Here is a 21,569-nt window from a genome sequence, read left to right on the forward strand (position 1 = left end):
TGTGGCTAGCTAGGGAATTGGGACCTTATGAGCTATGACCAGGACCAGGACCGGGACCAGGGATGGGTGGGCCATGATTCTTGCCTTTCTGTCTCATTTGCCGAGAATCTGGGGTCTTCTGGTTCACTCTGTAGGGCTACCTAACTCAAAGGGCAAGAGGATCTGGGGGATGGGAAAGCTGCCAAGAGAAAGAGGAGGGAAGAGAGCTGGGTACTTACAGCAGGAAGAGATGGGCACACTGATGGCTAGGATGACCCAGGCAATATCCATCTTGCTCAAGCAGATGGTGGCTCTGTGCTGGGGCTTGTCCCCTTCAGCCACGTGGGAGATGTTGCCCACTGTTCCTGGCTTCCAGGTCCCAGCAGGGACCAGGCGGTTGAGGAAGTTACCTGTGGCTGTGGACAGCACTGTGGAAAGGGGTCTTGGCCCCCGGTCGGTTGTTGTGGGGGAGGCCTCAGCCTTCTCCTCACCTGGAGAAACAGTGCTTTCTGAGACCCCAGAGGGCCAAGTTGGGGCCTGAGGGGTTGCTGATGCTCCCTGAGGGATGCCCTGGGAAGGGACTGAGACACTGACATCAAAGGCAGCCTGGGTGGGCCCTGTGGCAGCCGTGAAGACCCCAGAGCTGGCAGACAGGGGTCTGTCAGTGTCAGGGGTGACAGCAAGCCAAGAGTCACTGTGGCTAGGGCTGTCGTGCATGTCACCATGAGGGCGCTGAGAAGGCACTGAGGCAGGCTGTGTACTGGCAGGGACACCTGAGGCTGCTGTGGCATCTGGTTCCCCTGCTGGGCTGGTAGGTGTGGGGCCACTCCCCTGGTTGGCTCTGATAAGGCCTGGCTTGTCCTTCACAGGCACCAGGGCTGTGGGAGGAACCCACAAGGTGCTTCTGGGTGCTGTGGCTGGAGACACGGTCTGGGGCTGCGGTGAAGAGGAGTAGCCCCAGAGTGGGGTCCTGGTGGTAAGAGCAGAGGGGTCTGGCTCCACAGACCCCGAAAAGTTACCCTTGTAGATCTGGAATATTTTCCCCAGAGGACGCTTCTGCCCCGGGTATGTTGAGCTCTGATTTCGGCCCCTCTGGCCTTCCTTCCTTGCTGAGTGGCCACTGGGTACAGGTAGGAGAGGACGAGATGAACCACCAGCCCCCTTCCTGGAAGAGCCTGGGGGTCTGGGGGGCCTACGAGTGGTGGCCCGTGGGGACACTGTGGGGCGGTTGGTGGTTCCTGCTGGCTTTGTTGGCAGGACGGTGGGGGCAGCGTCCCCTGGGGGGCGGCCCTCTGAGTGGGAGGATGTGGTTGCCATGGCAGCTGAAGGGGAACCTGTGGGCAGAGGGCTTTCAGGATGGGGGATGGCAGCTGTCACAACAGTGGATGTGGTGTCTGTAGGAGGCTGCCTTTCTGGATGAGATACTGTTGTTTCCATAGTAGCTGCAGCCTGCGAGGTGCGTCCATCAGGTTTGGGGTTCAGTGTCACCACGGAGGAGAGTCTGGTAGAGCTGTGAGGTGCTGTCACCATGGTGCCTGGGGGGCTGCCTGAGGGAAGGGTCTGCAAAGATTCCCTGGGAGATGGTTCCTGGACGGCGAGTACCAGTGCTTTGGTCAGTGCCAAGGTCAGGAGGAAGCCTGGAGGGGGAGGAAGAGCAGAGCGGTGAGGAACAAAGGTGTTGTACACACAGCCAGGCCACCCTCACTGAGGACTCAGAGGAAGCCCTGGGGATGCAGAAAGGCTATCTGGAGCATTCCTCAGGCCACACTGGTACCCTGGCACTCAGACATAAGAACTGCATGTACAGCCGGGGACGACTCCACAGAGGGAGGAAGGATGCTACTTATCACAAGACAGCAGCACCAGGTGATCCTGAGTCAATCAGACCATTCAATCCCACCCTTTCTCCAATTCCCACCAGCCCTCTACCTCAGTACACTGTCTTGGAAGGGGAGCGGGAGCCTGGGAGGCTTGTCACTTCTATGCCACCTGCAGCCACCCACAGCTGGGGAGTAGTCAAGGCCAGCCTGACCTGTGAGCCACTCAGAGCCAACTGGGGAAGACTTGGGTGGGGGAGCTTACCAACGCCTTTTCTTTTTCTTGAACAAGAACACAGTGCCAATGTCAGATCTCTGCTCATTCAGATTCGCTTACCCCATACTTCCCTTCCTGGCACAAATAGGGCAGACTCTCAAGTAAAGCAATGATGCCCTGGTGCCATAGGGGCAGGATGGGTAGAAGAGGGCATGGGTTCAGAGAAGGGTAATCAGATCTAGCTTCCCTAACACCATAGTAGAGTCTAGGATGGAAAATCCTAAAGGAAGACCATTGGCTACTGGGGGTTTGTCGTCAAGTGCTTTCCCCATGGTTCCTCCTGTAGCTGAACTTGAGGAAGTCTGCATTGGTACTGTCTGGTCTTTTTGAGTAGGAGGAGCCCTTCTAAACAATACAAAGAGGGCTGTGTAACAATGGATGCCTTATAAGTTTTTTGAGAAAATGCAAAAGCATAACATTCTATGAGTCTGAAAGCCTTCCTAAATATAAATGATTATAAAGTCGCAGCACCACTGGGCAGCGGTGGAGCCAGCCTTGAATCCCAGCACTCGGGAGGCAGAGGCAGGCAGATCTCTGTGAGTTTGAGGCCTGCCTCGTCTATAGACTGAGTTCTAGGATAGGCTCCAAAACTACACAGAGAAACCCTCTCTTGAAACCCTCACCCCCGCCCCCCGAAGAAAATCACAGCACCATGTGCCGGTATGACACCCTGCTGTCAACAGAACGCATGGGGTCATTGAGATTGTGGGCTGCTGTAGCACACAGGTTAGGGAGAGCCGCTCTCTGTGGCTGATGGGTGGCGGGACACTTTGAAAAGGCCTGAGTCTGACTTCTTAACACCCTTTGCATCCTTGGACTTCTTTCTGGGGTCTAGATGGGGTTGAAAAGAAGTTAGAGATCTGACAACTCTGTCAGAGCCCTTCTGCATGTCACCATGCTCTAGCAGGGCAAGTGGCCACACTGGTGTCATGGGCAGGAATTCTGGGATGGGCAGCGGTGGGAGGCAGGGATTCACAGGAGTTTGGTGGAGATGGCGGACTTTGGCTAGCCTTAAGGAAGCGGAGATCGAGGAACTTCAGTGTGCCCGGAGTACCACTCAGTGTGTGGTGGGTTTTGGAATAACCCTTGGACCTAATATTCACAGCTAAGCTAGTACTGGGGAGGTTGGCGGGCCTCGTCTTTAACAGAGGCAGGGCCAGTGGCCACGCTAAGCAAGCCAGTTTTCTACACTTTCATTCACAAGTCAGTCCACACACTTGCAGTACATTCTGCTCATTCAAGTCAGTCCTGCAACCACGTTAACTTTCATCCTAGCAACCGCAACCACGCTAACTTTCAACCTAGCAACCGCTTGACAAGGTGGGAAATGAAAGCCCAGGGAGGCAAGGGAACATGTGTGAAGTCACAAAGTCTCAGAAGCATGTGGAACCAGGGCTGTCTCTAAAGCATATGCTTTTCCTAGTGAACTGCCACCAGTGATGCAGGGGAGGCAGAGACCCATCAGCTGTGCCCATGGCAGAAGCAAAATGCTGCACTGCTCTGATCTGTTCAGGGTTACTATCCCAGCCCCATAAACTCACACCTTGTAGCTTGTCACCATGGGGGTGGTCACAACCTTTGATGTGCGAGAAACACTCTGCTACAAGTTGGTCTCATGACCGTTCAGAGCTGAACTATGCTTCCTCTCCCTGCAAATGCCAGAATCTCAGAATGCGACTATTTGGAGAGAGGCATTCAAAAGGGAGATTCAAATGAACAGAGGCCAATAGGATGAACCTTAACCCAATTTGACTGGTGTCCTTCTAAGAAGAGATGGGTTTCCAGGGGCACAGACAGATCCTCTTGTGAGGGCAGAGCAGCAAGGAGGAGGCCATCAGTGATGCAAGGAAAGGGTCTCACCCCTGTGACCACAAGAATCCAACCCTGGTACTACTTTGATCTTGAAATCCCAGACTTCAGAAGTTTTAGGGAAATAAGTTTCTTGTGTAGGCCATTCAGAGAGTGCTATTTTGTTAAAGCAGCCAAGTACAAACATTTTATATCAGAGCCCTTCTGAAAGGGAGGAGATGGAGAGGTAGGGCGGGCGGGTAAGTGGTTTACACTGGAAGGTGATGTGAGGGTCAGTCAAGGGGGCTGAAATGGTTGCAACAGGGAAACCTGACCCAAGAGAAGCTGTGAGCTGATGGAAGTGCCTCAATCTTCCTGGGAGCACCCCATAGCATGTGCCCAAAGGACACTCCCCCAGACTCTCACCCCTACTTCTTGGGTGCTCATCCTACCCTCCACACCCTTTGGGTATCACAAGACTGAGTTAGGGAGGTCTTCAGTCCAGGGACTGGCAGGCCATAACTATGTCCATTTGGTGGCTGCTGCTTCGCTAGAGTTAACATTAAGTCCCGCTGAGCTGGAGCACAGAATGTATCTGGTAGTCACAGCCCTAGAGCCAAGGACATAATATTGTTTTGGCTTCAGAGTCAACAGCACAGAGTTTGGGAAGAGACAGATGCTAACCCCAGGGACAAGCACACAGTGGGAAGGAGAGCTACCTGGCTTCCAGGAGAATGTTAGCAGATATCCAGAACTAGGCTTATGTTTCTCTGGGGTTTAAAATGGCTAGAGAAAGAAATTCTGCCGATTTCCCCACTAGGAGCCCACAGGGGCTCAGATCACCCCAGCCAGACCCCTTGACTGGAGTTCCTGTAGAATCTAGCTGACTGTCCTTACTGCCGCTGCTCTTTGGGTACCAGGCTCCCCAGACATTTCCTTCCTCCATCATGTATTTAGTCTCCAATCTTTGCTGCTATATATGCATAAATGTATTCCTGGGTGCCCTGGGGCTTTGAGCTTTGGTTAACATAATGAGGGGCCCTAGAGGTCTGCTAAATCAACTTCTTCACTATACAGAGAGGTGACCCAGAGGTGTGGCGCTTGCAACAGCACTTGGCTGGTTGGGGAGTGTGCTCTGAATCGAAACATGCCCTGAGACTCAAAAGACTCCCAGAGCTCCTGACACTTAGAAAACTGCCATGGCACTTCCCCTGGATTATGCGAGTAACAGATGTTGGCAAGGAAAGAGGAGACTTTGTTGGAACCTGCTGGGAAGCTTCAGGGACTCTGGGGGTGCACCTTTTGCCGAGGTGGGGCTTTGAATGACACACGTTCCAACCCATCAGTTCACCAAGTTAGGTTTTGGGGGAATCATTTCTTAGGTTTGCTATTGTGCCCCGAATGGGGCCACTAGACATTTGTTCACGTCTCCCCTGAAAAAGTCACACAACAAGGAGACAGCCTGGATCACAGCCATTATTTTAAAAATAAAAAATTTCATTTGTATCATAAAATAGCTACAAGGGTTGAACTGTCCAACTCCTTCAACCTTACTGTCAACCTTGAATATGGAAATGAGACAAGAGCTTACACCCTTTCTCCTTAGCACAAAAGGTTAGCAAATGAAGGCTGTGACGTGTACTGTCACAGTGAATGTGCAGGGCCTTCAACCAGGGGCTCTGCTAACACATGCAAATTTTCATTCAAGGCCCTTTGTACTGGTCTACACACTCCCCCTCCCCACAATCTGGAGTGACTGCCTCTTTACATATCATTTGCATGGATTTGCATAATAGACTCTGGAGACTCTAATTCCAAATATGTAAGAGTCACTAAAACTAAAATCTAGCTTGACATACTTAAAATGTAGAGCCAAATTTAAAAAATGTGTCAGAGTGAGGATAAGTATGGGGGGATGGGGGACAGTGGGAGCCCACAGACTGATGGGTGCCCAGATGTCACAGGAAGGCCACCTCCTCTCTAGAATTCCCATGCACATGTCATCTCCAAGGATGGAGATGGCATCCTCCTCCTGTGTGTTTGGTTGACTGCCCACAGTCCGTATTGGGCACTGGCATTTGCATCTGGCATAGGCAAGGAAGCGGCTGGAAGGACAAACCTTTGCAGGCACATCTGTCCTCGTGGCATCTGGACAGAGTGCTCTTAACTCCATGTTGCAATCGATAGAGGGAAGCCAGAGGACCTTGTTGGTAGCCACACAGCCGAGAAATGGTGAGCTGGAATTCAGCAAACCTGGCTCTAAGGATTCCATTTCAACCACTTCCGCTTAACATGCCTTTTCTTTTCTTTTCTTTCTTTTTTTCATTGATTTTTATTGAGCTCTACATTTTTCTCCGCTCTCTCCCCTGCCTCTCCCCTCTCCCCTTCAACCCTCCCCCAAGGTCCCCATGCACCCAATTTACTCAGGAGATCTTGTCTTTTTCTACTTTCTACTTCCCATGTAGTTTAGATCTATATAAGTCTCTCTTAGTGTCCGCATTGTTGTCTAAATTCTCTGGGATTGTGGTTTGTAGGCTGGCTTTCTTTGCTTTATGTTTAAAAACCACCTATGAGTGAGTACATGTGATCATCATCTTTCTGTGTCTGGGTTAACCTCACTCAAAATAATGCTTTCTAGAACCATCCATTTTCCTGCAAAATTCAAGCTGTCGTTATTTTTTTCTGCTGTATAGTACTCCATTGTGTAAATGTACCACATTTTCCTTATCCATTCTTCGGTCAAGGGGCATTTAGGTTGTTTCCAGGTTCTGGCTATGATAAACAAAGCTGCTATGAACATAGTTGAGCACATGTCCTTGTGGCACGATTGAGCATCCTTTGGATATATGCCCAAAAGTGGTATTACTGGGTCTTGAGGAAGGTTGTTTCCTAATTTTCTGAGAAATCGCTACACTGACATCCAAAGGGGCTGTACCACCTTGCATTCCCACCAGCAAAAACATACCTTTCCTATTGTTTTGTTTTGTCATGGCTGAAGATGGACACCCAGAGTCTTAGGCATGCTAAGCAAGCTTTATTTCTGAGCTCTACCTCCACCCCTTAACTTCTCTCTGCTTGCCCCCTCCATTCTGCCCTGCACTGCCATGTTCTTCATGGTCAAAGGCTATGATTTACCATCTTTGGGAATTCATTTTCTAGACTGTTTTTTCTCTTACTTGGAAAGTGTATGTTTAAAGTCTGTATACATTGATAGTTCATACAAGCAGAGTGTGATTTAATTTCCTTATTATTTGAAGTATCTTCTTAAGTGGATTCTCCTTACACATCCAGTTGATAAAACAGGGTATTCCATCCACTGCCCTTTTAACCCTACCTCAGGCACTCACAGGTGTTGGAGCTATGCCCCATCACTGAGCAAGATGGCAACTTGGACCTACCAGATGCCTGATGTGGCTAAGTCACGTCTGCAGGTTCTGTTAAGTCCTTTTCCTTTAAAAGATGGCAACGGTTACCTTTTCCGTTGAGCCTAGCCGGGCATTTGTGACCACTCTGCCTGTCTAGGTCAGAGCAGAGAAGATCTCACAGCTTCTGTAGTTCTCTCGGGGACAGTGTTAGTCTTTTATTAGGAGTGTGGGGTGTGACAGAAATTTCTGAGGCCTCAGCCAGGCACCAAATGTGACAGTGAAGAAGCCTGCAGGACAGCCTCACCCTGGGCCACCACTGGATTGTCACCACGAAGGAGACGCTAATGAATGCTGCCTAACAGAGTCCCATCAACCCTCAGATTCGTGAACAACTACGGCAAAGCACTTTCTTACAGCTTCAAGCCTGTTCACAGGCGTTTTTATTTTTATTGCTTTATCCCTTTGAGACAGGAGCTCGTTAAGTAGCCCGTACTAGCCTTGAACTTGTGATACTCCTGAGGGCTGGAATCGATGACCGTGTGCTATCACCCCTGGTGGGCATTTTTACTTTTCAAACTAGAACAGAGTATAATGGTTTAAAGGGTCTGCCAAAGGTCTTGCGTCATTAACTTAACTTGCAAAGCCACAGGACTGGGAAGCTAGCTCTAAGAGGAGGCATTTAGGATCAACAGCCTGCAGGGGAGTAGTAGTCACATTTGAGGGAGTGGGTTCCTTTTAGAACGATACATTGGACGCTCTTTTCCCCCCTTCTCTTGCCCTTCTCTCATGGATGGAAGAGCATGAGGACCCTCCCAGACACCAGCTCTTGACTTGAACTTCCAGACTCCAGAATGCTGAGGGAATTGTAAGTTACCCAGCTGGGGCAGCGCAGAGTAATACTAGGACAGTTGCGGATTTACATTCTGTATTTGGTGCCCCTCCTACACAACCAAAGTGTGCCTCTAGAGCAGCAGTCCAGGCTCCAGCTGTCTCCTTCGTGGACAATAGTCTATGCCCTTGCCTAGAAATGAACTTCCTAATTCCAAAATTTTCTTCTACTCAGAAAGCGTTGTTCTGGACCATTAGCATTTAACCCCTTCACCTGACAGATGAGAAGGCAAAGACCCCCAAAGTAAAATGATTTACAGTAACCACAGCTACACAGCGGGGTTAGAAGGGGAAACAACTCAGACCAACACATTGCCTGGCTAATCCCACTGATGCTCCCAAGTCTTACGGTTCTTTCTCAGTGTGTTTCCAGGATTCTAGTATGCTCTGTTCTTTGAATTCCAATGGCTCCTTTTATTTTAAAAGCCACATATAAACTCTAGTTCTTTGGAGCACGGTTTTAACTTGGAATTAGGTTTGCATCATTGAGTTCAGGGGCTCCGGGTCACTGCTCTGAAGAGGCGCAATGCAGGTCTCTTGACCTTGACTAGGAGCCCATAGCCCAAATTTTTGGTGCTTTCCCTTCTCTTGTCAGCTGCACTCCACAAACTCCCAGCCCACTCTCAGGGCTGGAGCTCTGTTCAGTGCTCTGAACTAACTGGGACTGTCACCTGGTGGGTTCCAGAAATGTTCAGAGATCATGGGTTCAACAACTGGACTTATGGGGTCCATGGCTCACTGGGAACTGCTTCCCAGAGCACAGTCAAGCAAGAAAACCACGTGAGTTGGGCCTGCGCGCCCCGACACATCTGTGGCCTTTGGCCAATGTGAGTTCATCTTGTGCTGTAGCTCTGGGAGGCTGACAGATAACACCTTCCTAGTCAAACATGTATGTGAACTTGCGTGTACTCACAACCACATACATGTTCATGCCTTCTCATTTCTCCCCGCTCCTCCTGACCGCACACACATAGAACACAGCCCCTTTTCTTGGAACAAGAAACAGACAAGCATGATACATTTGTAGGTCACGTTTCCCCCATCATCTCCAAGTGATCATATGGTTAAACCATTTGTCTAAGATCCAAAGGGTGCACATAGCAGTTCAGGATAAAACCCCAGGCTCCTTTGATCCTAGATGCTCAAGAAAGAGATCCTGAAGAGGGAGGAATATTTGATTCAGAAAAGTGTCCTGCATGAGCAGAAGAATGTAAGATAAAGACAACATTGTTACTGAGAATGCAACCATTGTTATCAGTGACTGTGATTTGAAACCATATGCTCTTGAATGCAGCCATACACAGGCAACTCCACAGCCTTTTATCTTCAGCCTCTGGCTATCCGCCTTTTATTCTGATTTAACCCAAACATTTTCTACTTCGAGTCATAGAAGGTGACTTTGCTGGGAACTGTGTGTGTGTGTGTGTGTGTGTGTGTGTGTGTGTGTGAACCTAGTACTCTCTGAGCTCATCTCTCTGAATAGAAATAGGCAAGGCTTGATCTACTTTCCATCTGTGCTTTGGCTAAACCGCCAGGGTTGGGATGGTGTCAGGTTCAATGTCATAGTCCTCCTATCTAGCTGAACAGCTGAGCTACAGTAAATGTTTGCTGAAGAATGAGACCCTTTGAAATCCCTGTCTGCTATGGAATTTCTCTTTTCCATAAGTGATCACAATGGCACATCTAAACCTGCTCATTCTTCTTCAAAGTGATGTTGGCAAGCCCCTCGAGAGGCAGTCTTTGTTTTCTCCCTGGGTATGGAACTATGGCCGAATGACCTCTGAGGCTAGACATGCAGGGTGTGGTCTTGGGTACTTACTCTTAGAAGCCAGTGAGCATGATGTCTGGAAACCTGAGCAGCTCAGAAAAAGGATCATGTGGAAGGGAACTGAGGCAGAACCCTGGCCTTCAGGGCTAGCGAACTTGTAGCTACCAGCCAGCACCACATGTTGGTCAATGGGGAAGTGGATATCACTGTCTTAGCCAAATCACCCAGCTAAATCTTTGGCAGAGACAAATGATCCCCTTTTCAAACTCCAGTTTTATGAATGGAATGAGGAATAACTCCAGCATCAGTCCTGTGTTTAAGAATGTTGCTAGGAGCAGCAGTCAGTGAAACAGCATCCCCATGTGCTGTGGTATTCAGTGATCATCCTGGGTTTCAACACGGGTGAGGGTGGAGAAACAGGCTTTAAAAGGCCTTCCTTCTGCCTGCCTCTTTCTAGAGCATCATGATTTCTGTGATAGATACAGGTTCCTCCCACCCCCAAAGAAGAAGGAAACACAGTAGAGTGTCACAAAGCTCCTATTACACAGGACAGGATAAAGCTGGAGAAGACTGGTCCCTGCAGACTGAAGGTGTGGTACTCCCTCCTGTTCTAGAAGGGAGTAAAATCAGCTGAGGGAGCATGTTCTGAGCGAAGGGGTCCCTTGAAGTCTTCCCAGACAGTGAGAGTCAGAGCGAGATGGATGAAGAGGTCAAGGCAGTCTTTAATAAGATTACAGGATCATCAATATTCAGAGGACAACTTGTTGACATCAGAGGAGAGAAAACAAATGCTGAGAGCCTGTGGCTCTGCCCAGTTAACAAAAGGGAGGTCCTGAGAATGCTGGAGAGGCCACGTGGAGTCAGGGGAAGGTTAGAGGAAGCTGTCAGAGTTCCAGTGAAACAGGAAAAGCCCCGGGACTTAGTGTGCAACATGTGACCACAGCGAATGACAGTATTATACAATTCAAAATAACCAAAAGAAAAGGCTCAGGCAGGTTGCACCATTGAGGCCACCAGGTTACATAGGGAAACTGTCTCAAAACTAAAAGAATTTTAAATGTTCCCACCATGAGGAAAGTATAAATTTCCAAGTCAATCAAAAACGAAGTAAGACAGCCAGGCGTGGCACAAGCCTTTAATCCCAGCACTCGCTAGGCAGAGGATGGTGGATTTCTGAGTTTAAGGCCAGCCTGGTCTACAGAGTGAGTTCCAGGAAAACCAGGGCTACACAGAGAAACCCTGTCTCAGCCCCCACCCCCAAAGCAAGATTTTAGAGAAAATGTCCCACGTCATACAGAGCAGAGCATGAGGGTTTCAGCCAGGAGATCAAAGTCAACACTGGTCATGCTAGAATCATGACAGTTTACATATCGATGTGAGGATTGGTACCTTACCTTTTTCAGTTTGCTCCCTTAAAAACCTATAATCCTAGTGTGGTTACAAAAACAAAACCCAAAACACCAGAAAAGTCCCAAGTTGAGGAACACTTTACCAATGCCTGGCCTATACTCCTCGGAACTGTCAGGGCTGGGCCAGTGGGATGGCTCAGTGGGTAAAAGTGCCATGTAGCCTAGCGGCCTGAACTCTGTTCCTGGAACCCACAGAAAGGTGGAAGGAGGGAACCAACTCCAACTCCATAAAAGTTATCTTCTGATGTCCACACACGTGTCTCACACATGCACACACACACAGTAGTCAGAAACCATCAGGTCTGTGCGGAGCCTAAGAATCATGAAGACTAAATGTAGTTAGTTATGTAGTTGTGGGTTCCTGGAACGGAAAAAGGACACTAGGCAGAATCGAGGGACAGCGTGGTGATAACGGTGCAGCCCATGGTTTTATTAACTGTGCCAAACTATGCCATGCTATAGGAAATGTAGACACAAAAGGCCGAAAATAAAAGCAATGTGCTCACACTTGAACAGTCAGACCATGCCTACAAGGACCCCGACACCAGTGACCCATGATGCTTCCCTCAAACAGCTGGCTGTGCCCTAAACTTCTGAGGAACCACGTCACCCTTCCCAAAAGGCCAGTTTCAAGGAACAAAGATTTCTACTGTAAAACTGAGTGCTTACAAAGACAGAGGGCCACTTCTCTCCAGACACGGACCCCACATAGGTGTCTCAAGATAAAATTGACTATCCCCAATACTAGAAAGATTTCTACCTCCCTCTCAGCGGTGCGGGCCCTGACTGGGAAGGCACCTGCTACCTTCTTGTGTGTGTTCCAACACACGTTCTTACTGCCATGTCACTGGCCTTCCAGATACTGTCTTGTATCTGAGGAGATTGAATACCAAACATCTAGGAACCTCACTACAGAGATGAGAGTTTCCTTCTGGGTGCAAGGCCTAAGCTTTGAGGTTTTCATTTTTTGTTGGGGGTGGAGTGGGTGTGGAAGGCTGACAAGATAACTCCTCCAAGGCCTCCTCCAAAGAAGCAAGGGACAGGTCTATGGGATGTGGTCAAAACGAGGCACGGTAGAAAGACAGGAGAAATTAGACAGAAGTGGGAGGAGGACATCTCCTCATCCTAGGATCTAGTTTGAGTTCCATGCTGGCTGAGAGTCAAGAAACTTCAACACAGCTGGTAACATTGACATCACCCTTGGAGCTAGTATGTGCTTTCTGTGCTCGGTATGTTCAAGTCAACTGAACACAAGCCAGGGTGGTTTTGGAAGAGAGAAACTCAGTGGAGAGAATGTGGCACATTTTCTTGATTGATCAGGGAGGGCCCAGCTCACTGTGGGTGGTGCCACCCTGGGGCAGGTGGTCTGGGTGTTATAAGAAAGCAAGCTGAGCCGGCCATGGGTACCAAGCCAGTGACCAGCACCCCTCCAGGCCTATAGCTTCAGTTCTTGCCAGGTTCCTGGCCTGTTTGAATTCCTCAGTGATGGACTGTGATGTGGAACCATAGCTGAAATAAACCCTTTTCTCAAGTTGCTTCTTTTGGTTATAGTGCTTTATCACAGCAATAGACACCCTACCTAAGATACCGTCTGAAAGACACCCCCAACCAGGATACTAAAGCAATACCACCTTAGGGCCACCTGTTTCAAGGCTTTGAGTTTAATTATATCAGTGTTCCTTTCTCATCTACAAATCTAGATCACACACCTTGTAAAACTGCCTTCAGTATCATTTACAGTAAGACAAACCAGTACACTGGCGCATCTATTTCAGGCTTACTAGTTTTTATTTGTGTGTACATGTGTATTCGTACACATGAATGCATGCCACAGTGGGCATGTGGAGGTCAGAGGGCAACCTTGGATGCGGGTCTTTGCCCTCCATCTTGCTGCTCTCCCTGCTCCTGTGGATGCCAGGCTCACTGCCCTGTGAACTTCTGGGGGTTTTCCTGGCTCTACCTTCATCTCCTGGCAGAGCTCTCAGATTACAGATGCTCACACTATGTGTCTGGCTTCTATGTGGGTTATGGGAGTTTGAACTCAGGTCTTCATGCTTGCCTACTGAGCCATCTCCCTTAAATTTTAAACTCTACTTACTAGTAAAACTTCGCCTAGCCTTTAAATTTCGTTGTAATTACATCCTTTGAATAATGTAACTTAAAAAGCCACAAAACTGCCTATGTGATGGCTCAGTTGGTAAAGGTACTGGCTACCAAGGCTCAGGGCCTGAATTTGATCTTTGAGACCCACATGGTCAAAGGAGGGAGTCAACTCCCATAAGCTTTTCTCTGGCCTCAACACATTCGCCACAACATATTCACATCCATATATGCATAAGTGTAAAAGACCACAAAATCACATATACCGTAACTGAAAAGACAAGTGAAGTCTGACTCTCTTGAGAAGCTCACATCCATGTCTCATGTTTCACTTTTTCCTATGTATCTCTAACTTCGTGTCCCAGTGATTAGGTGATTAGATCTATAGTATGAACTATCTTGTCTCTACTTAATAAACACATTAACTTTGCTTCCCGTCACCTCCTCCTGAAATTCTTTTCTGTGGCACAAAGTTCTCACTTAAGTGAAGGTCCCCATTGGTGGCAGTGCTGGGCTCTGTTTCCTTGCTACTGCTGACAGGAGCATCTGGCTTAGCAGGTCAATATGTACGCTCCCTCAGAGACTACACTCACATCATGTGATCCAGTAGGCTCCTCCATCCATGACTCCCAAAGACTTTGTGAAGTCCTAGGATGGCACCTGTTCCAAGACACTAACCTCTGCCTACCCCAAGCTTCAATTTTCTAAATACAGGAGTGGGGAAAGACCCAAAGCCAGGGCTTGGTCAGACTCGAGAATTCCTTCCCTAAGGCAAACACTATCCTCATGAATTGGGTCAGTAGTGTGGCTGCACCTTCTCCCAACATCCCTCCCCTTCCTCTCCAAAATGCTTGCTGAAGAGAGGGGAGAAGGCTGACAGCTGTCAGGTTGGTGGCAAAGTCCTGGAGGAGGCTGCAGGTGGAGGGGAGGTCAGCCTCAGGGTAGAGTCACTACTTCCTTTGGTGGTCACCAGGTCCTGAGCCTCCCGGGCTTCCCCTGAGTGTTGCTTGGCATTCTCACATGGTTCCGTCAGGCTGACTGGCCGGCCCTGCCTGCCACACCTGCTGAGGGTTCACCGCCTTCTACAGTTTGTCTGGAGCAAACACTGCTGTGCTTCCTTGTGCTGCGATTCCATTACCCGCTTCCAGGCAGGATGCCCATACCCCAAGGTCTAATTTCTCTTTCGGGCATGAGCTGGATCCCACAACTGAATTCTGAAACTCAGCCTTCCTGGCTGTGCCCTCGTGGGAATTAAAGCTCCCCTTTATTTTCTCCCTTTTTACTCTCCCTTCTCAAACCCTTACGATGACCAACATGGATGCCATCGTTGATGCTGTATTTCCATTTGTGGACCATCTGCTGTGCCCAGAATTACATTAAACATTTTCATTATTCATCTCAATCATCACAAAATTGTAAGACAAAAAATCTTAACCATCTCCCACACGATCATAGAAGTTCCGATCTTCCACCTTTCAAGTATGTCTGTAGGGATGACACATCTGGGGATTTTGGCACCTGAAAGATTCAAGGTGAACTTGGAGGTCATTTTCAGGTGGAAGTGGTAATAAATCACCATGCTGAATTGAAGAGACAAGATCACCACACAGTAGGGAGAGCACAATGAGAGACGGTACTAGAATAATTCAGGAAGTCTGATTGCAATTCAGGGTGGCTCTTGGGTGGACCCCAAAAAAGTTGGAGGGAACCCAAGGCAGCTTCCTGGGAGAGAAGACACCCAAGTCCTCTTATTCTTACCCCCCCCCCACTTGCTTGTTTCTTCATTCATGCAGTCAACAAACAAAGCATTAAGTTGAGGGGAAGGACTTTTTGTTTCCAAGATAAATGTATTCTGATGTCAGCCATGGATGGTGCCCGTCACCTCATCCCCTGCCATGGGCAATGAAATGCAAATTGGAAGGGGGATTTTTAGCATTTGCTGAGAAAGGTACATCTATTCATGTGTGGGAAGTCGTTTATGGTATGCGCAGAACAGGTACACGCAGCACTGGGTTCTCACAATGGCCCCAAGTATGTTGCTCTTGAAAGCTCATTTAGCATTCACAGTACGTTGTGTGGTGGTTGCTTCTTTCCCTAAAACTAAGGTTCAGGATTTGATCAGGGTTATAAACTCAAAGTCTGAGCCATGGTGTGCACATCTTCACACGGAGGCGTGTATCTCTACTGTTCTATTCTTCCTTCTGTCTTCTATCTATGGAAGCTGACAGCAGCAAACCTCTGCAGTGTGATGCTTGATCATGTCTCAGTGAGCTCCCCACCTGATCCAAGAACTCAGATCAGCGAGCCTTGGAGGTAACAAGTGGATGACCTTGGGTCTTGCAGGGTCAGACTCTCTGAGGCTGACTCATTGTCTGGCCTGCACTCTACACACAGATTTACCAGTTCTGTTGGAGTTGAACCCAACAGAACAAGATTGTGATCCAAGCTGAAACAGCTCCCTTGAAAGACTCCAGACCTACGCTGAGGCTAGCCCATTGGAGATGGGCCCTTGGCTGTCTTCTCTTGAAGACATTCTTGGTAGTAATTGGAAGGTGGCTGCCCCCACTTCTAGTTATGGGACTGAGAAGTTGTTTCTTGCCTCTGAGATGTTCCTAACTGTTCCTTTCCTACATGCTCCCCCACCATGTGTCCTCTCACCAAGTCATATCCTATTGGCTGAACAAGTTTGGGGAAAAACCCATCATTGTCCTACCACCTTCTCCCGCCATTTATCAGCTGACATTTGCCGTATGTGATGGTCCCTCTCTGCCCTCCCAGGGAGTAGTGGTTGAGCCCTAGGAACACGGCTGACCCTGACTGCAAAGACTGGTTCAGATCTCTTTTCTGCCCCCACGTTACATGAGCTCTGTGTGGTTTAGTTTTGTAACATGAGGGGAAGGCTTGTTGGGCGCCATTTGTAACATGATCATGAGGGGGCCGGCTTGTTGGGGTTTCTGTCCTGCCCGGTACCCACAGCTGTTTAGCCCCAAAGAGAATCCCACAGAGATCTCTATAAGTTATAAAGCTGATTGACCTACTAGGTCAGGCTACTTATTAGCTCTGTAGCTTATATTAACCCATTATTCTGTTCTGTGTTAGCCATGTGGCTCAGTACCTTTTTCAGTGGGACAGATCACATCCTGCTGCTTCGGCGGTCTGGGCAGGAGAGGGAGGAATCAACTTCCTCCTTCTCAGAATACTCCTGTTCTCATTGCATCATTTCTACTTCCTGTCTGGTTTTCCCACCTATCCTTCCTGCCTGGCCAATCAGCATTTATTTAAAACATGATTGACAGGATACAGACAATTCTCCTGCACCATAGTTTCCTCACCATAAGGTGATGCTAACCTTATCCTCATTGTAGGCTTCCTGTAAGGATTGGAGGGACTATTGTATAAGGGATCTGTAACACTGCCTGGCACCTGATAATGTCAGACCCTACACTCTTCAGTAGGAGAGCCACTAGCAACATGAGACTAAGCACTCACAATGTAGTTATATGCTATGGGTTATAAATTCTGCCTAAATTTTGAAGATCTAAAGTATGAACATAAAGGAATATTCTCTCACATTGTATATTAATTAAATACTGAGATACGAACATGTTGGGCATTCTGGTACATACTAATTAAAATACATTACTAAAAGTAATCTTACTTATCATGTTTAATTTAAAATAATATTTGGGGTTTATATTGTGTTTCTACTTATCAACGTTGGCCTAAGTATTTGCCTTAAACAACAAGTTAGGGCATAAAAATCACTACAGCAGAGGTTGTTCTGTCATGGGAATGATCCTAAGCATGGTCAATGACGGCATCAACGGCACCTGGAGATCTATGTAGTAAACACCTCAGTTGTTAACGGATTAAGTTAGAGGCCAGCAAACTCCAGGTGGTTCTGCCCTCAGGAATTCAGAACTAGTTTCTAGTTCTGGTAGAAGACATAACTTTGTGCTCCGCTGCTGTGGCCAGGATGGGGCAGGGTTGGGGAGCCACACAGCAGTGACCCTCAGAAGAATCTGACAGGAACAAGCAAGTGCCCTGCAGCCAATTCCTGTCCCACCCTGCCTGACTCCTTTGGATGTGGCTTTTTCTGGGTACCATGCCCTCTGGCTGGCTGGCTCCCGGGCTCTCTGCACTCTTTTAATCTAAAGCACGCCAAGAACAGAAGGAATGGAAGGCCGGCTGCCCTTGGTAAGATTAATTTGCATTTGTAAAGCATGACCTCAAAAGACATGCTTATGATTCCTGGTTGGTCCTGTGTTCAGTGCAGACAGAATGAGGGGCAGCTGGGCAGCTGAGGGCAAGAAACTGAGGGAAGCTGCAGAAGCAGGAGGCAGTGCCTGACAGAGGGTGGGTTCCTGATGAATCTGCTTCCTGAGGACATTGCACACCCCGGGGAGACTTGGGGGAAGCAGTTGACATTCACATAGTTATTTCCTACTGTGGATTGATGGTCTTGTTTTCTTTTGAGCTCCTACTGAATGATGTATTTTAATTGGTGAAGCCCAAAGTCTGCCTTTGGTCTTCAGTGAGGTCATCAAGAGGGACATGAGTCCAGAAAAGAGTGTGCAGGGAGGGATGGATATGCCCACTGGGAAGGGAAGGACTTGATCAATGTGATTATTTGACAAAGGTGCCAAAACTGAGGCTGAAGAAAGGTGGCTTCTTCATGGGGCTGGGTGAGGTAGATGTGGAAGACTGAGATCATCTTTCACCCTGCACAAAAATCAATTCAAAGCAGAACAAAGACCTAAATACAAGACCTGAAATATTGAAACTGCTGGAGGATAATATAGAAGAAACACATTGAGAGAGGCATAAGCAAGGAACTTCCAAATAGGACTCCAGTTACCTTAGGAAATAATGCCAAGGACAGACAAATGTGATACTGTCACATGAAAAGAATTCTATTACCTTCTCCATTGCTGTGGCAAAATACCTTACAAAAGCAACTTAATAAGGCAGAATTAAGAACTCAAAAAAATTTAAAAACCCAAAGAACAAATAATCCAATAAACAGGCAAATGAAGAGACAGTTTCCCATTTACCTAAAAATGACAAGTACATGAAAAAAAATTTTCAGCCACTGGGAAAATGTAAATGAAACCTATGTTAAGGTATAATTAATATTATGCTAATAAAAAAGGAGAAAGAATACCACATTTAGATTTCATCTCACCCTAGTTAGAATGGTCATCATCAAGAGAACACAAAACAACATTCTGGTGGTGTGGGGGGTGGAGAATTGATACAGGAAAATTTATACACCGTTGATGGGAATATGAATCTGTCCGATCACTACAGAAACCAGCAAGGATGTGTCTCAATGAAAAGCAGGACTACTGTATGATCCATCTGTACCACTTCCAAGAAACCCAAGGCATCAAAGCCAGCTAGCTACAGTGGAGCTATTTTCAGACCCATGTTTATCACAGCCCTGCTGGCAGTAGATGGGGCATGGGATCCGGCCAGGTGGTGACCAACCGATGAAAGGGTAAACATCTGTGAACACACATGCAGTGGAGTGATGCTGCGCCTCAAAGGATGAACTCAGGTTATTTTCAGGAAAATGAAAGGATCCTCAAGATCCTACAAGATGAGTCAGACTCAGAAAGGCAAACCATATACTTTCCTTCATTGTGGAATCTAGATTTCAAAAGGACAGTAAGTAGAAGGAGGGCTATTTGGGAAGAGGAAAGGGAGAAATAAAGAGACGAGGAACAAGAAAGGACACTGTGGGGGTGGTTAATAAACAGAACAAGATTTTCTGAGCACAAGTCATGCTTTCCTCTCATGAGCGGGAAGGGGGCTTCAGAGACATGTTCACTGAGAAGGTGTGGCATCAATACAGACACTGCCTTGACTCTCCACCTCTCATTTGAACTTCAATTTACAGGTATCTCTACTCACAGTGACCTTGGCTTGAAGTCATAACAAAGAAATACAGCTGTGACAGCTAGGTCGATGGTGGTGGCATGAGACTCACACCTGAGATTCTGGTCACCACTCACTACTGTTCCCAGCTTGTATTTGGTCTTGGGGATACTAGTGTACACAGGAGACTAAAGGTACACAAGACATGCGGTAGGGATTCTTCAGTAGTGTAACTTTTTGAGAGTTGCTTATGCTTCTGAAGGCAACCTCCATAACCTCATTAGTTTACCAGGCTGGGCTTCAAAGGCATCCTTTCTTTGGTCTTCAGTGCCTATGCAGGATGAGCAGACATTTCTTATGTAGCCACAGGAAAAGTCACATGATACTTGGTGTCTGACAGAATCAAAGATGAATGAGGGTGGAAATCTCAGGGTGTCCATCTGTTCCCACATGGCCTGGGGAGACAAGTCTTCTTGCTGTGGTGGTAGATGTGTGGTCCCAGCTATGGGTGATAAGCATTTGTACAGAAAAAACTGCCCATGTAAAGTAGAAACGTCCAAGGGCAAAGGGTGCTGTGGGACAATGGTCTGTACCCTGTCGCTTGTATTTTAAATAAATGCTGATTGGCCAGTAGCCAGGCAGGAAGTATAGGTGGGGTGACCAGGCAGGAAATAGAGGCAGAGCAATGAAAATTTTGGAGAAGGAGGGCCATGAGATGCTCACCTGGATTTCAGTCATTACTCTTCTCTTGCCCCAGCTGCATGAGGTCATGAGGGATGCTCAAGTATACCGGAGACTGGAGGCTGACTAGAGGTTGAGGACCATTAATGGTGCATCTTCCTGAGCTGCCTATTCTCTAGGTCACCCCAGGAAACTCATCATTCCACCAGGTTGGATTTGGGTTCATAATTTTTTTTTTATCTAGTGTCCTCTTTAGGTTCTTTATGCCCCCCCCCCCGGTAAATACACAAATGTGTATTATGCTAAAGAACTCATTGGCTAGCAAGGTTTTCATTACACTGCTTTCTCAACATAGCTAAGGTTCTCATAGACCCATGAAAAAGTATTTGAATGTAAGTGGCATCAGCTGTATCCGATTTACTGGCAACAGGGAGAACACTGATTGTAGAAGCGGTGGCAGGTACAGTGCTGGTGGAAGAGGTGGTCAGGAGACGGTCTTCTGTTTGGTTCTGCTCTGTCCCCTTGTATCTGTAAGTATGGCAAGAGTGATTCTGAGTTCCAAGGCTAGGCCATGAGCAAAGACATGTAGTGAGTCTGGGTTGAGAGACTGCGCAGAAGCGGCTGGAGAGCCCAGAAGGAACTGCCAGATGTTCAAGGGTGAAAACCTTCAGGTGACTTCGGGACAGCTGGCTGGATTGTCCTCCTTCACCTAAGCAAATCTAACTGACTTCATGACAGACTGACCTGTGGCGGTTTTCCATTAAGTGTTCTGGTCTTCTGTGGCTGGTGTTTACTCACTAGAGCACCTGTGAACCTTATCTGGTTTGCTGTGTGTGCCAGTGGCTTGCTCCTTTGTTACGGAGGAGCAACATTCTAAGGCATGGACATATGGCTACCACTCACCTGATGACAAACACATCTGAGTTGTTTCCAGCTTCCAGGGAGGTTGCTATGGACAGGTTAGGGCTGTTATGCTGAAGGCTGCTATGAACATTTGGTTACAAGTCTGTGTGGACATAACGCTTTCATTTATCTTAGGTAAACACCCAGAGGTGGAATCGCTGGGGCATATGAAAAGTGTGTATTTGATTTCCAGAGGATTTTAGTATTTTGTGTTACTGTTTTAAAATTTAATTGTTGATTGACAGGTTGATTGCTTGTTTGGACAATAAGTTTTATTAGCATGATCTATACGTCAACATTGAGTAAATGAGTATGGTTGGATGCCTCCCTCTGAGGTTCCCTCCTGCAGTATCTGAGTTCCTCACAGGCCATACGCCCACAGGAACTCATACACCCTTTGTGATCTGTTTGGATGAGCGTATTCTGGATGACCTAACTTTTCTCATGATAGTGTATCCCAGATACCATTAAGGAGCCAATTCCCAGGGTGTGTCCATTCTGAGGAATTCTCAGATGCCTTCCTCCCCCCAAAAATGCTCTGTTGGAAGAGAGTTTTCCAATCTACTAGAGATAAAGTGACCCACTGCAGCTACCTCTCAGAAGGTTCTGGCAAGTCCTGGGATTGAGAGGTATGCATGCCCACCAGGAGCCAAGAGACATCTGTGAAGGACCAGGACTAAGCATCTCCTGGGCTCTGCTGCCCAGTTCTGCCGC

At 47.7% G+C, this 21,569-nt stretch overlaps 1 protein-coding gene across 7 annotated transcripts in view; it reads right to left on the reverse strand.

Moving 5' to 3' along the window:
* The window catches only part of Tmem108 (transmembrane protein 108), a 281,925-nt gene that overhangs the window by 12,716 nt on the left and 247,640 nt on the right, over window positions 1-21,569 (reverse strand). For 4 of the 7 annotated variants that reach the window (XM_048417293.3, XM_048417296.3, XM_085689646.2 and 1 more), the window contains one exon: window positions 219-1,616. The exons of the other annotated variants lie outside the window; for them this stretch is intronic. In XM_048417293.3, coding sequence (XP_048273250.1) covers window positions 219-1,616 — 1,398 coding nt within the window. The remainder of the gene's footprint in view (window positions 1-218; window positions 1,617-21,569) is intronic. 7 annotated transcript variants of the gene reach the window in all.

This window comes from Myodes glareolus, chromosome 4, assembly GCF_982192425.1.
Source record: "Myodes glareolus chromosome 4, mMyoGla1.1, whole genome shotgun sequence".
In the NCBI taxonomy this organism is placed as follows: domain Eukaryota; kingdom Metazoa; phylum Chordata; class Mammalia; order Rodentia; family Cricetidae; genus Myodes; species Myodes glareolus.